The sequence below is a fragment of the Vigna umbellata genome, chromosome 4 (genome assembly GCF_029865625.1).
Source record: "Vigna umbellata cultivar VRB3 chromosome 4, Vumbellata_1.0, whole genome shotgun sequence".
In the NCBI taxonomy this organism is placed as follows: domain Eukaryota; kingdom Viridiplantae; phylum Streptophyta; class Magnoliopsida; order Fabales; family Fabaceae; genus Vigna; species Vigna umbellata.
Window position 1 is genome coordinate 21,265,401 of NC_142168.1, and position 24,689 is coordinate 21,290,089.

The following is a 24,689-nucleotide window of genomic DNA, read 5'->3' on the forward strand; positions in this document are numbered from 1 at the left end:
TGTTGGTGAGAGTTAAAGAAGGTTCTTATGGCAAGATTAGGGGTGAGACCACTAATCTTGAAATGCCATAAGTAACTTACCATGTCCAAAGGAAATTGATTTATGATTGGTTAGGCCAAGTAGAGCGAGGGCCTTTGTGTCAATCCACTTATAACAAGGCTTTTTTGTCTAAGTCAATGCATAGATCCAAACAAATTGAGTCTAAAGTTATTTATGTATGAATGTGACTCAAACTACAAAATATGTGCTTGATTATATTATGATTGAACTCATTTAATTTTATAATTTCTCAAAATTTTCTTTTACTTACCCGTGTGTTAATTGTCATGTCTCTTTTGCTATAATTGCTTCTATAGCGTGAACAAATGGGATTAAAGGTGATGATTTGACTTGCCATTTGGTTAAAGGTCATCTTTGAAACTCTTTTTTTAAAGAAATATATGGAATGATATAGTCATTAGTTCTTAAGTGTTTTTTAAAAAAAGTTTTAGTAGCTTGATTAAATCTAGATGAGTGTAAAGTGTAGTTGTACCTTGGTTAAATCTAACAATTAAGTTTTTTTTTTGCACAATTTGTATTTTTTAGATTATAATAACCTCACTATCATTCTAAAGTTATGATAGGATTTGGGAAAAGATATATATGGATAAATAATAATTATATTTGTTTAATAAGACCATCTGAGAAACAGGAATGACAGTAGATCGGACTGGTCCGTCCGTTTTGAAAATGTGGATTGAAGAACGATAAATGTATTCTTATTGATTCCGTGGTATGTGGCTCATATAATGTGACTAAATTAATTTACTTTTTGTATAATTCATATTATACCTTTTCAACATGCAGTCAATCTTTTTTTCTTAGATTCTTTTAATGAATTGTGAGATAATATAGAAAATGATTTTTCATTATATTACATTGAAATTTTTAAAATTATTAGTTTATCCCTTAATAATATAAATTTAGAAGTTATATTTTTCAATGAGGATAAATATAGAAGTTAAACATTATCATTTACATAATTTTTTTCGAATATTCCTTTATATATGTGTGATGTTTTCTGTTTTATATTTTTCAATTTAGACATATATTTATTTTTGTAATAGGATCGTATTGTGAGACAAAATCTGAAATGCTATTCCACCAACCTGTTATCTGGTAAGATAAATTAGGACTTTCAGTCTGCCACGGCTATGTAGAATCAATTGAGACAAGTTGGAACGAAATAGATAAATAATGTATAAAATATTATTTAAAAAGAGTAAATTTGACACCTAAATCAAATGCTACTTAAATTGTAAAATGACTTTATGAAATTAAAAATTGTATTTAACTTTCTAATATTAAAATGAATTATCAAGAAAATTAATAATTAATAGATTATTTGGCAAATGACAAAAGAAATTCATGAGTGCTTCTATAAATTCTTCAACTTAAAATCAAATTTCAATTTCATGTAATTCATACCATCTTACGCTGCTTAAGTTTAGGGTAAAATTTTACTAAAGTAATTAACGTAAAATTAATTAACACATGAACTCTCTTAATCACATGAAAGAAATGAAGGTAGAAGGGAAGAAAAACACATAATTTATTAGTTTTACATAATCAAAGAACATGACTAAAAAATCAATAAGTAACTACCAAACATGTCATTCCAACGTTTTAAAGATTCATCAAATTATTTTATGACTAACAATTTCACGGGTGTTGCTCCCTCCATCATCCCAAGTACTTCTGCACCTCCCCATTATTTTCTTTTATTCCAAAAATACTCTACACATTCCCACTATTTTCTTTTATTTCAAAAATACCCTACACCTCCCCACTATCCTCAACAATATTTTTCTTTCTTTCTCTGCAATGGAGCATTATCTTTCTCTTTCTCTCTCTACATTAATGGAACATTCATATAACTTAGATTTAAACTTGTCATATATTGCAAAATATAAAATTGAGAGAAAACTTCAATATTAGTGCTTCTACCACTTCCATTTTATAAACTTAAAGGTTAGATGCAAATACAAAATAATAAACATAATAATATTAATAGTAAATAATATATTATTATTATTATATACTAACTTTATAATGACGAAAGAACTAAATAAATACCAAATCTTTAACAAATAATTTTTCTTTTATATTTTAAGTATTTAATAATATTTTTATATTATTTATCTAATAAATTAAATACTTTATTCAAGTTATTTGAGTCAAACATGTCGGTAAGTTAAAATATAATATAATGTTAAAAATTATAGATATTAAATGTAAAAAAATATACATATATATAAACATATTTCTAGAAATTTAGAACAAAATTTTACCATTTATTAAGTGATTTGAAGAAAAAAAATATATATTGAACAGTGAAAATAAGATTGAATCAAGCTTATTTAAGGGAAAGTGTAAATAAAATTTTGCAATATATCACAAGTTTAAATCTGAACAAATCTGAACCATGTGAATGCTCCATTAATGTGGAGAGAGAAAGAAAAAGGTTATTGAATATAGTGGGGAGATGTAGGGTAATTTTGGAATAAAATAAAATAGTGGGGAGATGTCGAGTATTTTTGGAATAAAAGAAATTAATGAGAAGGTGCAGGAACACTTGGGGTGGTGGAAAGAGCAACACCCCAATTTCACATATGAAAGGCTTAAGCTATGAACAAAGTATGAGAGATGCTCCCTCCACCTCCACTCAATACTCCCTGCACCTCCCCATGACCAAATTGCCCCGCAGTAAATTTTTACCAACAACATTAATCTACTTTCATTAATTAGTATTCTTCTCTCCTTTATAACAAATGCACCCCCACAGACCAGTAAACTGTGCACACAGAAATCATTCATGCTTTTCTTCTTCTCCTTCCGAGCTAGATTGTGGTGGTGGGGTAAGTGTGCGTGGTGTGAGTCGGTGTGGTGGTGGGCTGTGCTAGAATGTTGGCTGGCAAGGAACCGCGGTGGTGGGTTGTGCTGGAACGTTTAAGGTGGTGGTGGTTATCGGAGCAGCAGGAGGAGCTTCGTCTCAGGTGCGGATGTCAATCCTTCAACGGAGGTGATGATCCGTCGACATCTGTTTCAGTGCCAAACGGATGTGCGACATCCGTTCTGGCGCTCCGGTCATCCCCTCCACAGAAACGGAACAGCAAAATACCAGAATAAGAAAACTAACCTCCAGCAGCTTTCTCCACCCACTAATGCACCGCTCACGAACCACCGCCTACCACCACCTCCACACCACCGCAACAGGAACACCCACACCAACGCACTACCAACGGCTCTCCGACGGCACCAAACAGATCTCAAAAAGGATGTGGGAAGAGAGGGAGTCGACAGAAGTCGGACATCCGTCGAAGGCAAACGGATGTCCCACATCTGTTTTGGCCTTTCGTGGACACTGTTCAGCGCGACAAAGCAGAAAGCACCAACGTTAACGGAAAACAAACCTGGACGCCGCAGATCCGCTCGTCCACCCAGATGAACGGCCTCCTCCGCCCAACGGCTACTCCACAAACGGTCCTCCGGAAAGTGAAAAAGAAAGAAAGGGCCTCCTGAAAATGAAGAAGAAAGAAAGGGAGGAGGAGAAGTGAAAGCTTGACGGAAGAGAGAATGGTAAACGGAAATGGAAGGAGAAGAGGTTTGATGGAAGAGAGATTGGTAAACGGAAATGGAAGAGGTGCAGGAGTAAATCAGAGGTTTTAAATAAATTAAAATATTAAAATAGTAAAAGTAAATAAAAGTAAAAAATTTTAACCTGAGAATATAATTGGAATTAAAGAAAATTGGGGAGGTGGAGGAAGAGAGGTGTGGTGGTGGAGGAAGCAACACCCACAAAGTATTTAGACAAAAACATGAACATCACAATCACAAAGCTCAAAGGAGTTCAACAACCATTACAAAATAAAAATGGACTTTTATTGCTTATCAATTTAAGAAAAAATAAGGACTTTCTTTTACCTTCAAGTTTTACCGTGAAGATAAATTTAACTTCTGTAAATATACATATATAAAATAAAAAATAAATTAGATAAATAGTAATTATTTCATATCAAATATATTTATTGTGGTGTCTATGTTTACTAAACCACCATTCATCCCCAAGTCATTTTTGAACGCATTTTTTCTTGTCTATCGTCTTTTTCGGTTTTTTTCTTCGTTTAAGAGTCTTACTTCATTTTGCTTTTATTTTATCTGCGTTTTTTTAGTTTGGTTTGAAATTTTATATTTATTTCATTTAAAAAGTTTATATTTATTTTTATTATATTTTATATTAATTAGATTTTGAAGTTTGATTTAGGAAATTCATCGGATATCGAAATCTATTTTGAAAACTTACTGAATTTTAAAATTCAGTGAAGATTCTTTTTATTTCAAAATTTAATGTTTATTTCTTCTGGATTTCGAAGCCCAGTATTGATTTTTTTTTCTTTCTTATATTTTTAATTTTTAATTTTTATTTTTACTTTTATTTTTTTTTTTAAATTGTCTTACTAGTTTTGTTTAAATAATTTCTTCGAACTTTGTCAAGATCCAATTTTGTATGGATAAATAAAATACATCACAAAAATAAATAGATAAAAATAAAAGTAAAAATAAAAATACTATTTATTTTACTGTTTGTATCACCAAATTCCATTTCTAACCTTTAATCCAATGATCCAAAATAATCTAAAAGTTTTTTACTTTCTCGCCATCCTATTTTTCTTCTCACACCTCATTTTCCATATCACCTTCCATGCCATCTACTCTTTTTACTCCAATTTTATATTAATTTTTCTTACTAACTTTTATTTATTCCATTTAACTTTTTAAATTATATTTTATCCATCACATTCTCCACCAATCTTTTTTATTATTTCCTTCATCTACTTTTTTCATCTACTTTTTCATCCCACTTTTATATTAATTTCTCATACTAACTTTTTTTATTTCATTCACTTTTCTAAATCATATTTTATCCACCATCTTCTCCACCAACATTTTTTTTATTTTTTCCCTCATCTATGTTCTTACTCTACTATTTTCACTCACATTTTATATTATTTTTCTTCACCAACTTTCTCCACCTAATTTCTCCATTAACATTTTTTATTATTTCCTTCATCCACTTTCTTCATCTAATTTCTTTACTCAGTTTTTATATTAATTCTTTCACTTATTTTTCACACTAACTTTTTCTATTCACTTCTTTTATTATATTTTATTTCACCTAATTTCTCCATTCACTTTTTTATATTATTTCTTTCACTTATTTTCCACACTAACCTTTACTATTTACTTTTTTTTATTATATTTTATTTCATCTAATTTTTCCACCCACTTATTATATTATTTTTATTCATCTACTTTCTCTATCCATAACTATATAAATAAAATTATACTCTTCACTCCATTTTTACACACATCATATCTTCACATACATAGTTTTTCTCCCACTCCATCATTCTTTAACAACATATCCATTTTCCTTCACACCATTATTATCTTCTATTCTCACCTTACTTTCATCACTCTTACCATATTATCCTCATTCCTATTTTCCTTCTTCATACTCCACAATCATCAAACACTTCAACACATCTCTTCCCCTCCATATCACCATCTTCATATATTAAAGCTTATATTTTTCACCTACATCTCACTTGGACTATTTTTGTTTTCTCCATCCAGGTTTTTATTCCCCCACCTTTATTTTTCTTAATATTGAATTATCTTAATTGTTTTACTGTATTTTATTCTACATTTTCACTTATAGCCCATTTTATTCTTTTTAATAAAAAATCACAATAATTTCGATTGTCATATCAAATATTGGATTTGCTTGATAATTGAATTTGTTTCATAATAATAATTTTGATTATCATGTCAAATCTCGGACTTGCTTGATAATTACATAATTTATAATTATTTTGAGTGTCATGTAAAGTCTCGGATTTGCTTGATAATTGAATTTTTTTTATAATAATTAAAAATGTTGATTATCATGTCAAGTCTCGGATTTACTTGATAATTAAATAAAAAATGAAAATATAATTATCTTGCAAATAAGTGTAAAATATTTGTGTGATTGTCTTTTGTCATCTTAAATTTTCATAATCAAGTCAAAGATCATAAAAAATACAAAACTCTTCAAAAATCACAAAAATAATTTTATCTTTCACTTGTTTCGTATCTAGCTTATTGTTTATGTCATGACACTTTTTTTTACGTAATTCAAAAATACTAAAAAAATCATAAAATCTCAATTATATTGTATTTTTTTTCCGGAAAAATAATCATTTTGAAAACCACATCAACTTTGCGCATTTGATTAAAGGTACTGCCATTTGACAGACATTGTAGGGTGTTAATACCTTCCCTAAGCGTAACTGGCTCTCGGATCCGTAATCCAATTTTCATACCCTTAAAGAAAATAATGAGTGTAATGTGACAACATTCAAGCAAGTATATAGTGTAAGATACATTACAGATGATCATTAAGAGGTTCAGGAACTGAATTACAGTGACAAATAGTGATGTTAGAACGTGATAAATACATCTATTAGAGTATATCTTTTGATGAGTTTGAGGTGGTAGTGACCTCTTTTAATGACATCTTAATGCAATAAAATTGTTGAATGCATGTAATATTATTTTCCTCATGGATTACTGTTGGGATGATACAATACAATCGGCAAGTGTACCGAATCATTTCAAGTAATATAAAATGGTAAGACCAAGTATCGTTTTCCCAAGAGACTCGTAATACTAAAGAATTGTGCGATTAACAAATCATCTAGACTCAAGAACATAACATCAATTTACAAACAAGTGTAGAAAGATAAAATTACACATAATTACATGGTTGAACTTTGGTATTTAAGGCATATAGATATGACATAGACTAGAATTTATATGAAATGACATTGTTAAGGTTATTTTTCACCTATTTCACTCTTGTGCTTACACAATTTCATCTCCTTTCCATCAATTATCTAAAGTCAACCCACAAATTTACTCAATCCCCAATTTCTTAGGTAAAAGAGCTTTTTCCTATTAAACCCTAATTTCTTGGACAATCTAACAAGGACTCCTGCTTTAGTTCTAGATCATGCAAAGTATGTTTCCATACCCATGAATAACAGATCAAGCCATAAAATATTTCTATTACATGCAAGCTTTAAGATTGGAAACAAGAATACTAGCAATTGATAGCAAAGACACACACACATACACACACACACACACACATAGATATATATATATATATATATATATATATATATATATTCAAATCAATCATCCATTACACAAGAATTCATAGGCTACAACAATCCCTAACAATATGAATCCAGTTCTCCACTTTCATGGAGAACGTTAAGCTTACAAACATGGTGGATGAAAGAAGAAGGATACCCAAGGAGGAGAAAAGAGATGTTCCCACAAGCTTCAAGTGGCCTCCATGAGCTCCTGTATTGAAATCGTGCCTCCACACCTTCGTCCTTGAGTTTTGGGAGCGTTTCCCCTTCCAAAACTACCTTTTGTTTGCGTTTGAGAGCTATTAAATGAGCTCTGCAATGAGTCAACTCGCTCGAGCGACTTTTGGGACTCGTTGGAGCGAGTTCTCGCTCAAGCGAAAAAGTCAATACGTGAACAGTAAAGTCAAGGTGTGAACAGTACCTGGTTAACATATGAATAGTTCCGGTCAACGGATGAATAATGCACAGTGAAATTTTTATGGAGTTTTTTTTATCTTCTCCAATCTTTATTCATCTGCAAAATAAACACACAAAAACAATTAAACTAATCTATGAACAATAAAACACAATTTTTACATCTTTTCGTGAGACAAATTACACAAACACATGAAAAAGAGATTAAATTAAGTGTGAATATAAGGTAAATATCAAACTTATCAATTATAGATACAAAATCAACAAAAATATTGGTTGCCATTGCTTGAGATAGTTTGGGTCATATCAACAAGATTGATATTCTTATTAAGTAAACCGAAAAATAATTTCACTTGAGCTCCAAAAAGGCTAAAACAATTATGTTTTATTTTTTAGGACAATCCACATGTTATCATTAGCGATAGAGATCTAACTTTGATGAATGCCATTAATAGTGTATTCCTTGAATTTTATCATCTCCTATGTCATTTCTACATTCAGAAAAATGTACAAGCCAAGTGCAAAATGTTAGTCAATTCTGTTGAGACATAAAATGTGGTCATGGAAGCATGAGAAAATGTCATGGATTGTGAACATGAGTCAATGTTGATTGATTGTATTGATCGCCTTTATCATGCTTGTATTTCATGGCCTTTATTCATTAAATATTTCATTGACTCTTGGATAATTTTGTATAAGAAATATTTTGTAAAGTGGACAAGTCGAGTACTGCATTTAGGAAATTCAACATCAAACAAGTATGCTTTAATCTTATTTTATTTAGTTGTTTTCATTAGATATTTTATTATTTTGTTTGTGGGATTTATGTTAGGGTTGAGTTTGTTCACTAGAGCCTAAAAAAGGTATTGGAAAGCAATATGGGAGATCTTTGTTTGTGTTGGGATACAATTCATGACGTCATGATTCTGCAACATAATGAAATAAAGACATCCTTTGATAAAAGTCTAATTCTTATAAGTGATGCTTTTAAACCAATCATACGTAAAAGATTAATTGGATGTGTATCAAAATATGCTTTGAGACTCATTACTAAGAGTTCGATTGAGTTTAGCATATAGGATTTGATAGTGAAAGTTATGGTTGCATTTTGAGACAAACATATGGTCTACCAAGTTCTTGTGAATTAACATGATATGACCTTGGGGTGATTCCTCTATCTACAATTCATATCATGTGGACTAGATTGAACTTTTCAAATATTTCATCAAATGAATCACATGCATTCAAAAGGAATATGATTTGGTGCTCAATTGTTTCAAAGAAGTTGACATTAAAGGAAAAATGACAACAAATAGAAGTTGACATTAAAGGAAAAATGACAACAAATAGAAGTTACTTGAAATTGTTTGTCCTGCTATGAATCAATGGTACTTTCAAAGCATACATTTAAATTGAAGGTTGAACAAAAGACAAAAGTTCATCGATCTCAAAGGTTTAGAAATTGTAAACTCTTATATTTTGAGCATGTAGACGCCTTGCACTCATGAGAGTTCTTCACCAAAAAAAGAAATGTAATCTAAGGCTAAATCATTTACAACAAAGGAGAATACCCATGTTAGATCAGTTATATCTGATTTGTCACTCGTAGATTGTCGTTGTTGTTGATGTCGTTGTTGATGGTCATTGTGGGTATATATGCATCTTTCCTTTGTTAGGGATAAGTGAGAAGTCATGGTCCCTTATTCAATATGATTTGTTTAAAAACTTAGTTAGTGACACGATGAATACACAAGATTAGTTGGAAGCTATGATCGACTAGAACAACTAAGGAAGTCTTTTCTAGTTGAATCATAATCAGGGGTATGTGTTGCCATACTTTACACTTTACTTACCATGTCTTACCTTTTTCTTTCATAATAACTTTTTTCATTAATTACAAGTTAATATGGACAAGTGAATGACTGTAGTAGACATTGGCTATGTGGTTACTAATCGATATAATCGTCAAAATATTATAATCTTCCTATTATGTACTACACCACCTTCTGATGTAAGACAACATCGACTAATATGTATATTACATAAGTTCATGAATCCCATTTTGAGTAGATAAAGTGATTATTATTTTCTACCATTATAAAATAAGTTAAATCTACTAGTTTTATCTTTATAGGTTCACCTACAATGCTTGATCATCTTTTTATGTCAGTAGGATGCAAATATTTATAGAGTTGATGAACGTTAATAGTAGTTATGTAGACTTGCATCAGGACTGATATTTGTGTCATGTAAATAAATTATACAAATGAAAATACAAAGTTGTTTAATTATATAAAAATGAAGTTGTTTAATTACAAATATCACTTCCAAGTTCAAAAAAACCAAATACATTGTGACCTCCTCTATTGTTGGGTGCATGTTCTTTAGACATTGGATCTATTTGTAATGCCTCATCGGTCAAGTCCCAATCTACAGTGCCTTTATTGATATTGCGACAATCAATCATCGTTTATAACATTATTTTATAGAGCCTTGCAATGACGGTAAGAACAAATTAATTAAAATTCTTTGATAGCATAAAGACATAACATTGTATGGTTACATACCAAAAACTAGATTATGACTTCAATCTCTTATAACTAGAATGTCATTTTGGAGATGTCAACAAATTCGAGGTATGAGACTCGACAACATGAATAACATAAGGATTTGATATCCTTCTTAACCACTTGAGTTATCCCTCAATGCATGAAGATAGAGAGGACACCACTATGACATTCATCAACACGTGCTTGAGAAAGTGCAACCAACGATTATAAGAGTTCCTATGTCAGCCTCTAGAATAATGTTTAGTAACCATGAGTTCAATTGCTCATATCCAAATTGCCTTAATATGTGTTCAGGCAGATGTTAGTGTATAATCAGATCCACTCTGATCCAACTAGAGAACATGCTGATTGACAGATGTAAATGATTAATTTGATGTGCTTCATATGAGGCCTAGATCATCCCATCATATATCAAGGCATCCGATTGTGCCATGGCGTCACGTAGACTGAAAATATTCCTCCTCATCACCTAACGTGCGGCCTAAGGTGTATCTTCATCATAACTAGGCAACATATGCTTCTTCCCGTCGTAGGAAAGTGCTCATATATCTAACTAAAAAAAAAGTAAAAATGTTTTTCAATAATGAAACAATAAAGGAATCAAAGATTAATATATATATATATATATATATATATATATATATATATATATGTATGTATATATATATACATACATATATATATATATATATATATATATATAAACACACACACCTCTAAAATGCTTTGTCTCTACAAATTTGGCACCAAACTGCTTGTATAGTACAAATGAGCCAATTTAGCAACTCCCTAGACATATCTACCACATGATAGTAGGTCTTTGAAGAACATCAAGTATGATATACGGATGAAAGTGGAGTTCTTATCTATAAAAATAGTGCATCCACAAGATGAAACAAGCAGGCCAATGCATCACATTGCCATTGTTAGTTGTCATAATAGTCCTTATATAGGTCTCTCAATCAGCCTAGTCTTACTTGGGGACCATGATATTACCTCAACTCATATGTATCCCTTGTGTAGTCCATGCCCAATAGGTCCATGAGAGTTTCCAAAGCCACTTCAAAGTCTAAGACTTCATTCAGACAATATAAAAATAGTGCATCCACAAGATGAAACAAGCAGGCCAATGCATCACATTGCCATTGTTAGTTGTCATAATAGTCCTTATATAGGTCTCTCAATCAGCCTAGTCTTACTTGGGGACCATGATATTACCTCAACTCATATGTATCCCTTGTGTAGTCCATGCCCAATAGGTCCATGAGAGTTTCCAAAGCCACTTCAAAGTCTAAGACTTCATTCAGACAAAATGGTCTTACTATAGACAAATGTAGCAATGTGGACATGTCATCTAATGTGATAGTCATCTCACTAACAAGGACATGAAAAATGTTTGTCTCTCTATTCCATCTCTCAATGAACTCCAATCTCAACCTCTTATTGGTATAATCATAATAAATATTGCATAGAGGCATCAAACTAAAAATCATGACAAAAATTTGAACAGCCAAATGACATGCTTCATATTTATTTACTTTTTTTTCCGTGGAAGACCAACTTTTATCTCTCCTCGGTCATAAATAAAACAATTGCATATAAAATTGAAATAACTAAACAATCATCAAAAGGAAAAAAATTCAACTACTTTATTAACTTGACCCTACCACAAACCGAAAATGCAACATAAACAACATAACTTGTCAACAATGATGTATCATGTGGACCTCCAAGAAATCTACCTACTTCATGTTCTTCTTAAACAATATATATGTGTTACTCAACAACATTATACTGATCTTCATTAACATCCTCTTACTGCTTATCAAGATAAGAATGAGAAATGGCGTCGCTTCTCCAAGAATACCCCTTTGACGAGCAAATGATGTAGATCTCCTTTTGTTTTCACCTTGTATAGAACTCTTACCAGAGTATGTAGAGACACCTCGAGTTATTGCCATTTTGATAACAAACAAATTAAGAAAAAAAATTAAAACCAATACACATAACAAATAACTAAATTTAAAGAGAATAAATTAAAAAAACAACAACCCATATAAATCCTAAAACCATAACAAATAAACAAACCCTAAACCCTAAAGTATAAACTCTAACAAAGAAATGACAAAATCCATAAAATTAAAATAAATTAATAAAACCATAAGCCATTAAAAATAAATTAAAACAAAATTTAAAAAAAAATATTAAAATAAAAATTATATATATAAACTTTGAAATTTAGTCTAATTATTATCGAATTTAGAGATAATATGAGATTTTAAAACTTGGTTAAGGAGTTCATTGGTTCTCAATGAAACATTTACAAATTTAGATAATAGTTTAGGAAATGAAGGTACCTTATATAGTTTGGTGGCACGAAATGCTTGAAGGTTGATTGTGGGAGTGTATGAAGATGTGCTATGCAGTGATGTAAGTGAAAGAAGTGATGAAGAGGAAAAGGAAGTAGGTGATGCGACACTAGAATTTAGGAGAAAAGATGAGTAAATAAAAGTGAATGGGTGAAGGTAAATATAGAAGAGAAAAATAAATTGCCTTTGTAAAAAAGGACAGTTTAAATATTTAAAAAAGTTTGAAAGTATATGAAAAAAAACTTCGAAGTACACGAAGAAAGTCCCAGAAAATAAATGTGTAGAAACCTTTCTATCTTCATATCCAACTGGCTTTTCATCTCAGAATACCTCTTTCCTCTGTTTTAAGACTAGAAATCATCCAATTCATATAGGAGATCTTTATTTGAATTACAACTTACCATTTACTATAAAAATGTATTTATAGAAAAAAAAACACAAACATACAGGATTTATCACACATCACATTTCATACAATAGTTAAACAAATATCCTAAACATACCATGAACCTAAACTCAACCATCCGGATATATGTATTGATGTTAAACTATGATAAGTTTTTGCACTTGTAGTAGTGGAACAACTGCCCCCTCCCCCAAGCTACCACACAAGGCTAATGTGTTTACCACCTATGGACAAAGAATACCAGACCATAAACTAGGACCTTCTGCTACTCCTCATCACATAATCCCCTTCTCTATCTAAGATGGAGCGATTAATATTAGAGTGTTAGGATAAATTCCAAAACTGAGTCCCTACATCAATACATCACTTTACTTGAAACCACTACCAACCATTTCACCCTACAATTCTTGTCCAATCACTCCTCAATTGCATACTCAACATCAAGTATAAAACATCATACAATTCCATAATTACTTTTAAACAAACTTAAGTCCATACTATAGTTCATAATTACAAGAAATTAAAAGAAATAAAACTTCCAATCCACTTCTAAACAAGTTGCTCATTGTATGCATCACGCATTAAGACCAATTCCCCCTTGCTCAACGAGCCATCACTCGCTCTACGAATAGCAAAACAGAGGGTTCTCGTTGCTCAATGAGAACTCTCACTCAACCACTACTATACTCGTATTTTTCACCCAAACCAACTCGCCCAATCATATGGCTCGCTCTATGAATGCAAAAATAGAGAGAGTTGCTCGCTCAGCGAGCCTAGACTCGCTTAGCGAGTTTGCAGAATTATGCATAACCTGCACTCCTTAAACTGCACTCCTTAAACCTCACATATCCTAACTAATACACTTCTACAAACATCTACAACTTCCATATGATTTTTTAAACCTCAATTGACCTATCCAAATGTGAATTATCCAACTTAAACCTTATTAAACTCATTTTACCATGAATTTTCAAACTCACTCCAACTAAAACACCACTCTATAGTCCATAAATCAATCCCACTCATCTATCATCATAATTTGTTAGTTCATACTCTAGAAAAGTCACAATTGACCCAAAACCAGATCCTAAACCCTCACTTTCATCACAAACCCTGTACTTTAAAATCTCACTAGTCAAAACCCCTAAAATGAGCCAAAAACCATACAAAATCACACCCTATTAACCACCAACCAATTCGACATCAGATTTCTACTAATTTAAAGCTAGAACAAGCTTTAAATGACCCTAGAACAAACCCAAAAACTCAATTCTTCCCATTCGACCCTTACTTCAAAATCTCACCTATGAAAACCTCCTCTTAAGGTTCAAAATCAACCTACAATTTAGCCTACTCTTTACTTCTCAATACAACATCAAATTTTTAACATTGCTCTTCAAAACCGATAGACGTACAAGATTAATCAAGTACAAATCAACATCATCCATGGCATCATACATCAAATAACCAAGTACTATCATTAAAGAACCAATGACACTAAAACAATCATTGCAATTAAAACCAAATTAACATAACATCGTATCAACCACCACTCATACCTGTAAATTAAATTTATAAAAATCACTAGCTTCCCTCACCTGATTGGGAAAACTGTCACAGCTCTATACAACGTACTACCCTTACCTTAGCTCAAGAAACTCTAAAAACACCTACAAACCATATAATCATGATTAGAGCAAGTCCTTAGGACGTTTGATCGATAAGGAGCTAGAAATAGAGATAAGATGACACAAGTGTTCAAACTATTTGATGTGCGTTAAACATAAAAATTAAAGAAAAAAGGAGTAGAAACTAACTTACTCAATAGGAAAAACTGATTAGTAGATAATAGAGAACTCACTGTTGTGATCTCCTAGACACTTTATGATCATCAAATAAATGTCTCAGAAAGCTTATAGAGAAGGAAAAATAAATTCAAAGAATGAGTTAGAGAGACAACAAGTATTTCACATAATGAGACGCGTTTATGAAATCTTATTTATATTATTGAATTATTTTAACATTAAAATGTTCGGTCTCATTATTTTAAGATACCTATAAATTCTAATACTCTATTTTCTAGGTTCTTACAAAAGTAAAGTAAAGAGACTAAAAATATATCGTATACTAACGATTTTTTATTATATTATTGTATCCATAGACACTAGTTATTATGTTTAAATATTCTTATTTATAATTACATTGATAATCTTTCAATAAGTTTCTTTTTGTCCAATAAAAAATCGATTTAACCATGATATTTTTCTAATTGTTATTATATGGATATGTGAACCATTTATGACAAGAAAATTATTAAATCAAATTTAGAAATCCAAATAATTAGTCACTATATTAATTATGTAAATATTAATTAAAATATTTTGGTGTGTAAAATAGTCTTTTTTATAAATAAAAAAATTATAATTAGTTAGTTAATTAGACTTTAAATTGGTTATTGTCATTAGTTTTAAAAGTTTTAGATATTTAATATTATTGATTTTAAATTAGTCTCAAATTTTAAATTAAAAACTAATTTAGTGACAAAAAATGTAATAATATTAAAAACCAATTTACACTCTAATTATTATGAATAATAATAATTTTTTTAGTTTATAAAATAGTATTTAAATTAGCTAATATAATGACTAATTATTATTCATTTCTTAAATTAATTATTATTTATAAAATAGTATTTAAATTTTGTTCTTTACGCTCCTAAAATTTTGTTTTCTATGTCATATATTTTCTATTAAATGGTGATATGCTGAATTAGAAAAATCACTAAGCCATCACGAAATACAGAATAATAAGAAAAATAAAGGATAAGGAAAAAGAATATGGATGAATACACTGGAGAGAAAAAACATATTTTAATCTAAAATCTTTAGTTACTTTTTTTTTTTTGAGATTCCATTTACAAGAATTATTTCAATATTGAAAAAAGTATACGAATATTGAAATTTACCATAAGAATGGTCAATATTGATCTTAATATAACAGGAAAGTAATTCCTATTATAAGGAATATGAAAATTATTTATTTAAAATAATAATAATAATCATAATAATAATAAGAAAAAAAAATCAAAATTTAAACACAAGTTTAAAATAATGTTACCTGCTTTAGTTTGTACCGGATCTTGAAAACTTTCACTATTGTCATGTCATAAAGAGCGTCTCCAAAATTATTTAAGAAGTTGAAATATGCATCACGCCAAGAATGTCTTATTAAGATTGAGCCAAACACTCCCCAAAAACTTATATTATGTCATTAATATAATATAAGCTTTTGGAGAAGATTCATTAATCACATGCAAGAGAGGAAGGTAGTAGAAAGGAAAAAAACACATAATGTATTAGTACAGAACATGACTCAAAAATCAATAATTATGTCATTTCCAACGTTTTGAAGATTCATCAAATTATTGTATGACTAACAACTTCACAATCATAATAGGCTTCCTGAACAACCATTACAAAATAAAAATGGAGAAGAAAGAAACATTTAAAGAAAATAAATGTTTAGAAATCTTCCTCAGTTATCGATATCCAGAGTACCTCTTTCCTCTCTTTTTTTTTGTCCTTTGAGCATGGTACCCTCACAATCATTCTAATCTTCAAATTCCATTTTCTCTGGCAAAAATTAAGCAAATTATATTAATTTCGCCTCAAATAGAAACAATAAAAAGATAACGTAAAAAAACAAATTCAAAACAAACTTATATTAAAAGGCAAAGGAATAGAAAACTCCAATAATTTAAGTTACTACTAATTACAACTTACCATTTATTATAAATAATGTATTTATAGAAATAATTATATCTATTATCCATGAAACTAATATTGCAATGTTTAAACATACAAAAGAAAAACCAACTTATTATGAGAATGTCAACAATTTTGAGACAAAATTGAAAGAGATAAAAATAAAGAGACTGAAAATATGTCTTATGCTAACGATTTTTTATTATTTTATTCTATCCATAGACATTAGTTATTATCTTTAAGTAATATTCTTATTTTCAATTACATTGTTAATATTTCATTAAATTTCTTTTTATCTAATAAAAAATCGATTTAACCATAATATTTTTGTAATTATTATTATTTGGAAATGTGAATCATTTATGACAAGAAACTCATTAATCAAATTTAGAAGTCAAAATAATTAATTATGTGGATATCAATTAGAAATTATAAGTATGTAAAATAGTCTTTTTTATAAATAAAAAATTATAATTAATTTGTTAATTAGACTTTAAATTGATCATTGTCATTAGCTATCAAAGTTTTACATATTTAATATTATTAATTTTAAATTAGTCTCTAATTTTAAATTAAAAAATAATTTAATGAAAAAAAAACTTAATAATTATAATAATAATAAAACAAAAAAAATCAAAATTTTAACACAAGGTTAAAATAATGTTACCTGTAGCTATGTTTTGTAGCAGATTTTGAAAACTTTCACTGTTGTCATGACATAACTTATTTAAGAACTTGAAATATGGATGACGCCAAGACTGTACTATTAAGATTGAGCCAAACACTCCCCAAAAACTTATAGCAAATCCAATTGTCATACTTATATAATATTCACGATTGAAAATCAAATTGTCATCCTCTTGAAATTTAATAATTGGTCCTTGTCTTGCCACTACATCAATGCACAATTCCTTTAATGGTGGTCCACAGAGATCAACATTATCTTCATATTTGGATGCATCGAAACTCTGTAATTGTGTGCCAGTAGGAATTTTTCCAGATAAATTATTATGTGACAAATCTAACCCAGTGAGTCGGTCAATTTGAGCAAGACTGGAAGGAATAGAACCAACAAGTTGGTTTCGTGACAAATCAAGAAATTCAAGTGATGTTAACTCTCCAACATTTGAAGGAATATTCCCTGTCAATTGGTTTCTTGATAGATTCAATGACACCAATCCAAATAAACCCTCAATTTCTTTTGGAATTTCTCCTGATAATTGATTGCTAGAGAGATCAATGCTATTTAAAAGTGATAATCCCATGTCTGTGAACATTTGTTCTGAACCTTTCCACATTAATAATGTATTCAAATTGTATGAAAAGTAAACTTTGATACCACTAGTGTTGACCATGTTGACCAAATATTGATGACCTCGATAATAATCTCTCAAAGAAGTCATTTGAGCCACTGAGAAGTTTTTTATGCATTTAGGAATTTGTCCAGATAGGTTGTTTAGCGAGAGATCTAAGAGTTGAATGCTTTTTAGATAACAAATTTCCAATGGTAAACTTCCATTCAAATAATTTCTTCTTAAGCTTAAAAATTGCAACTTTGATAATTCCTTCCCAATCCAATTTGGGATATATCCTGATAATCTATTTTCTGATATATCTACCATCACTAACTTTGTGCAGTTCCTTAGGGAGGAAGGGATTTCACCTATTAAGTTATTGCTTCTCAATAACAAAACTTGAAGTTCAAGGAGTGATCCCATTGAAGAAGGAATCTCTCCTGAAAACTTGTTTTGACTCATATTTAAGTAAGCCAATGACTTCAAATGGGTCCAACAGTTCGGAATTTTTCCAGAAAACTTATTATTTGAAAGGTCTAATTGGTGTAAAGATTCAGCTACACCATTAGAACATAAAAGTGAAAAAGAATTTGTGAATTTATTGTTTGATAGATCAAGAGATATTGAGCCTCGTAAAAATGGCGGAACATGACCTTCAAATTGATTTGATGCAAGACTAAGAGAATAATAATGATTCTCTATTGGCAAATTTGGAATCGTACCTTGTAAATTATTAGATGAAATATCAATACTTATCCAATTTGACAATCCAAATTTGGTCCAAAACCATTCTGGAACCGTACCTGATATTCCACTATTTGAAATGTCAAGGGAGTCAAATACATTTTGTGTCTCGAGCCATTTGGGAAATAATGAACCAAGCTTGCAAGACCTCAATTCAATAGTAACCAATTGAAAAGTTGAAGCCCAATTTTGAGTAACTTCTAAAGTAAGTAAGTTATCTGACAACATCAATATCCTTAACTTTGTCATATTAAAAAAATGAGAGTCAGTTAACACACCTTTCAAAGAGTTTGACTTCAAGGATAATTCCTCAAGTTGTGTTGGAAATCGAAGATCTTCAGAAATTGTCCCATTTAGCTTGTTATTATCAAGGTACAATTTTTTTAATGATGGGAACAATTTGAGGGTGTTAGGCAAAGTACCGCTAATTTGATTGATACTGAGATCCAACGTTTCCAACTTTGCAAATATTGAGAAATCAGGTAATGTGCCATTGATTTTATTTTGACCGAGATTTAGTTCTGGCAATGAGTATCTAGAACATCCAGACAAATGATTAAATATCACTGTGAGATCTTCACTCAACTTATTATGAGACAAATCCAATAACTCCAAAGTACATGTGCTCCCAAATGATTTTGGAACACCACCTTCTAAAGAGTTATATCCAATTGACAACTGCTCCAAATGAGATGGCAATCCAGTGCCTTCAGGTATCTTCCCACTCAATTGATTGTCAGAAAGATCCAACTTTTTTAAATTTGAAAATGCTGAAAAGTCAGGTACGGAGCCTCTGATTTGATTCGATTTCAAACTCAACTCTTGTAGTGAGTATCTAACACAACCACTGGAGAAATTATGAAGAATTGACGAAAGGTTTTCGATCATATTGTTTTCAGATATGTATAATGAACGTAGGGTGCATATATTCATTAATGATTTCAAATCCTCACCCTTCAAGAGGTTCCAACTAAGGTCAAGGTCAACAAGGTTGGAAGTGGTGTTTGACAGCCACGGGAATATCATCGGTTGTGTGAAGGAGTTACTAGAAAGATCAAGGACAGATAGAGAAGTAGAAAAATTGAAGTTGGAAGGGTTGAATGAAAGGAGGAAATGATCGGAAAGGCCACAATGAATTAAACTGAGTTCTCTTAGTTTTGGTAGCTTGGCAATGATTCGAAGGCAGCTAGGAGAACTGTTAAAATTAGATATGGAAATGAAGGAAAGATGGGTTAAAGAATTAAGATTAGATAACCATTGATCACTATTGACAATTTTTAGAGCACTATCATATCCTCCAAGATAGAGTTTATTCAAATTTGAAAGGTTTCCTAGTTGGAAAGGAATGTATCCTTCAAAAGAATTGTAGCTGAGATCAAGATACCGCAGCCGAGAGAGATTTCCGATCTGAGATGGCACACTTCCCTCAAAAGAATTGTAGCTGAGATCAAGATACCGCAGCCGAGAGAGATTTCCGATCTGAGATGGTACACTTCCCTCAAAAGAATTGTAGCTGAGATCAAGATACTCCAACCGAGAGAGATTTCCAAGTTCACGAGGTATTGAACCATTCAGATAATTATTATGAGCAAGATTCAAATATTTCAAATGAGAAAGAGAACTTATCTGAGTTGGAATTTGTCCGCTAAAATGACATGAAGAGAGATCAAGATATCTCAAGTTGGTAAGAGAGCCAAGAAACTCTGGAATATTAGTGTCTCCAAAATCATTGAAACTGAGGTTCAAATACTGTAACTGGCGCAACTCCATTAACGACTTGTGGATCTCTCCGCTGATGTAACGCCCAGAGACTGCATAATATTGGCCAAGATTAAAATATTTATAATAAATTTCTCCGTGAAGGTCCAGGCTTATAATATGAGCGGTGAGGTTGGTGCAGCGAATCCCCTTCCATTGGCAACAGTCGGGAATGGTCCAAGACGAGAGCATGCCGTAATCATGAACAATGGCAGCCTTGAATTGAAGGAGTGCTTCCCTCTCCTTTGGAAGGCATCTGATATGGTGTTGTCCAAAAGCAACCTGCAACACCACACTCACCACAAACATAAACATCATCACTTTCAGATTATTCATGATGATGAAATAGAGAGGGTGAATAGTATAGAATTAGATTGATATGTGTTCTGAATTTATCACTCCCAATACCCACATTTATACTCACACCAACTCCTTCATTACCTATACTGCTGTTCTAAGTCATCGTCGTGTTTGCCTGTTTTCCATTTTTTTGTTCATCATATCAACTAATTTTTGTGGTCCATTAATAATTTTATTATGCATTTAATGCATGCAAGATTTCAATATCAATTGACTACGAAGAAGGCTTGTGTATTTTCATTTTAAACGACAATATTATATGAAAATCAAAACATCAAACTCCTCCTTACAAATAATTAATGAATTGGAAGTTAATATTTGAAAACAAAATTAAGAAAGTGCTCTCAAAATTAAAAAAATTGTAAGTTCCACCAAATACTTAGAAAATATTTTAATAGTGAAAGCTCATGTCACCATTGTTATAAAATTTGAATATAGTATTACAGAATATCTTGTACAGAGGACGATGATGTTGTTCGGCAATATTTTCATTCCGTTTCTTTCGCAAGGATTGTATTTTTTATTTTTCTGTTCCCGCAAGGTTTGTGATTGAGTTGTTGAACACTTCCTTAAACCACGACGTATTTTCCTGGTTTAGTGGGCAAATTGACTCACTCCTAACTCTATAAATAAAGTCTTTCATTTTTAAAATATTAATTTTTTTTTCTTTTTCTAAAAATATTTTGGATTAATTTTTATTTTTTTTAAAAATTCTTGCTAGTTCGGCTTTTATTCCTAATCTTATTCTTTTTAATTTGGGGTATTGGGACAAAATGTAAAAAATATTGCCAAATTAAAAAGGAAACTTCAATACATCTTGTGATTATTGGAAAATTAGACATTGGTTTTTATTCAAATAAAATGACATGCATGGAAACGCCTCCACTTTTCCACCCTTGTCACTTTTCTCATTATCAATGGTGGGAAATTTTTTGGAACAATAATTCTATTCCAATCGATTGACTTATCCGAAGACTTGTGAAAAAGAAAGGTAACTAACATGAACTGAAAATTTTTAAATTAAACGACAATTTTATGTGAAAAATAATCGATCAAATGTTTCCTTAGGTAATCGTCTTTTAACTTTTAACAACTTCTAATATTTGCAATAGCTTCTTTTATGAATAGCAAGATGGTTAATTTGACATAGAAAGAGTTCAAATAAACAGTCCAACAGTTTACAAATGACTAAAAAAATAACGTTATTTATTTCCATGTAGAAATAAAACGTTATCTAAAATAAATACCATTAGGAAATTTATATTTTGTGTGATTTTTATTAAAATTTGTGAAATTATTTTTAATTTTTTTTTATAAATTTTTTAAGTTCTACGAAAAAAATGATTTAAATAATAAAAATCCAGATAGGTCATAAGTTAATTCATATGGAATCAACGTTGGCAGCAGCATCTGGGGCCGACAAAAGGAGCAGTGGAAGTGAAGGAATGATCAAGAGAGTAATGAGAAGAAAGGTTTTGCTAATTCGTTTTCAAACAATTGTTTCTTCAAATTAAAAGAAAAAAAAAACAATAACAAGCCGGATAAAATACTCGTTATTGTAATACAAACAGTTTATGTCACAACTTTTACCTCGGTTGAAAAAAAGTTAACAATTACATTAAAAATATATATATGGTGCAAAGTAATTTCCAAATTACATTTATAAAGAAGAATAAAAAGAAAAAGTGCATAGAAATAAAAGTAGAAATGAAAGTAATTTCACATTTTATTATGTTAAAGATTGACTTATATTTAAAGTATTATTTTTTATATTATTTTTTTTCATTTTTTTTGTAACATCCCAACGACCTATCTTTGTAAAACTGATTTGTAGTATTATTAACATGTGATTATTCTATTATATAGTTTTATACTGTATTATTGGGATGTTACATTAATGATATCAGAACGGTTTTGTTACTACTAGACATGCCACCATGAGCGATGGAAAAAAGGGAGCAAATCCATAACTTCAAAAGGCGCTGAGAGCGCGTAAGAGCTTGGATAAAGGCGTCGTTAATGACATGGTGGTCGCTTGGTCGAGATGGTCAAAACCATGTGATCGTCGGTCGAAACTAGAACTTTGGTAGTGACAACGGTAGACGATGGCACCGACAACGGTAAATGGCGTCGTCGTTGTCGGCGATGGGTGTAGCGACAGAGGCAACTAGAATTTTTTTTTACTCAAAAGAACCTTAGGCTTTAGATACCATGTTCAATATAGTGAAAAATTATATATAGGATTAATCTCCCTTGTGTTCAATATACACATAGAGCTCTCTGTTTATAATAGAAAAAATATGGGCTAAACTCAAAATATAAATAAAAAATAATAACAAACAAACTAAAGATAAAAGATAAATATCACTAGTAAAAAATTGGGTTTTTACAGCGCACATTATGCCACGGTTCACTAGAAACCGCAGCATAATGGTGCGCGGTGGCAGTTTTGTAAATAAATCGAAGGAATATGCCGCGGTTCAGAGGGGAACCGCGGCATATACGCCAGTCAACCATCCCCTTTGACGCCACGTCTGAAAAAAAAATTAAATAACAGCCTATATGCCGCGGTTCTCTGGAAAACCGCGGCATATACCCCTGCCAATTTATTGCAGGGGCTGACTGAGTCAGAGAATTTCAGAAGTTACAGGGGTATATGCCGCGGTTCTGAGAGTAACCGCAACCTATTCTCCTACCTGAAATAAATTTAAAATGAATTTGAAATATTTAGAGGAATATACCGCGGTTGCCCTCCGAACCGCGGCATATAGTTTAAAAATAATTTCAAAAATGTCATCTTATACCACGGTTGCCGCCGAACCGCGGCATATAGTTTAAAAATAATTTCAAAAATGCCATCTTATACCGCAGTTGCCGCCGAACCGCGGCATATAGTTTAAAAATAGTTTCAAAAATGCCATCTTATACCGCGGTTAAGTAGTGAACCGCGGTAGATTCCCCAGTCAGAGTTAAAAAATAAAACTTTGGAACAGTATCGTCTTGTTCGCGCAGACGCTCAACAACTTCGAGTTTTCTTCTCCCGCCGACCACCCATCTCAGTTCCCTCGTTTCTTCACCGTTTAAACTCAAAATTGTTCGGTCATTTCCCATTTTTGACGATAAAAAATAGTTTTAGCCGATCAAAATCGTTTGAAACGCCTGTCATTCCTCTCCGCTGCCATTCCCGTTTGTTGCACCAAGCTTTTTCGTCGCCCCTGTTCCAGGTATTTATGCCCTTTTGCATTCTTAACATGATTTCCTCATTAGTGGTAACTTTAACAAATTTTGATAACTTTAACAAATTTTGATTTTTTCCTAAATGTTGAATTCATATACACTAATTAATATGAATTGTCTTTTGCAGAGATTCAAGACACTACTATATGCAGGTCTGTTTTTGTGGTAGTGGATATCACAAAAACAGACCTGCAATTTTAAAAAACTGCAGGGGAATATGCCGCGGTTGTAACCCCAACCGCGGCATATAGTGGACAAAATTTTTTTTTTTAAAAAAAGGATTTAGGCAGCGGTTCTTTGGACAACCGCGGCATATTCCGCAACCTATATACCGCGGTCATAACCGCGGCCTAAAGTCTCTGACTTACTACCGCGGCTGAATATGCCGCGGTTCGTAAACCGCGACGTATAGTGAAAAATAACCGCGGTAAAAGCCCCTCGCTGCACTAGTGTATAAGATAAAAATAATATAGCTAACAATATTCATCACAAATTGAATCAATTGTTTTCTTTATAGTCAATTAAAAT

General features: G+C 31.1%; 1 protein-coding gene across 1 annotated transcript in view; it reads right to left on the bottom strand.

The window, feature by feature from the left end:
- The window catches only part of LOC148199529 (receptor-like protein EIX2), a 34,815-nt gene extending 13,915 nt beyond the window's left edge, over positions 1–20,900 (bottom strand). Inside the window, exons 1-4 of the mRNA XM_088112691.1 lie at positions 20,192–20,900; positions 19,278–20,119; positions 19,085–19,214; positions 17,674–18,865 (exon numbers count right to left, since the gene is read on the bottom strand). Of these exons, the coding sequence (XP_087968817.1) occupies positions 17,674–18,865; positions 19,085–19,214; positions 19,278–20,119; positions 20,192–20,900 (2,873 nt within the window). The remainder of the gene's footprint in view (positions 1–17,673; positions 18,866–19,084; positions 19,215–19,277; positions 20,120–20,191) is intronic.
- Between the last annotated feature and the right edge of the window lie 3,789 nt (positions 20,901–24,689).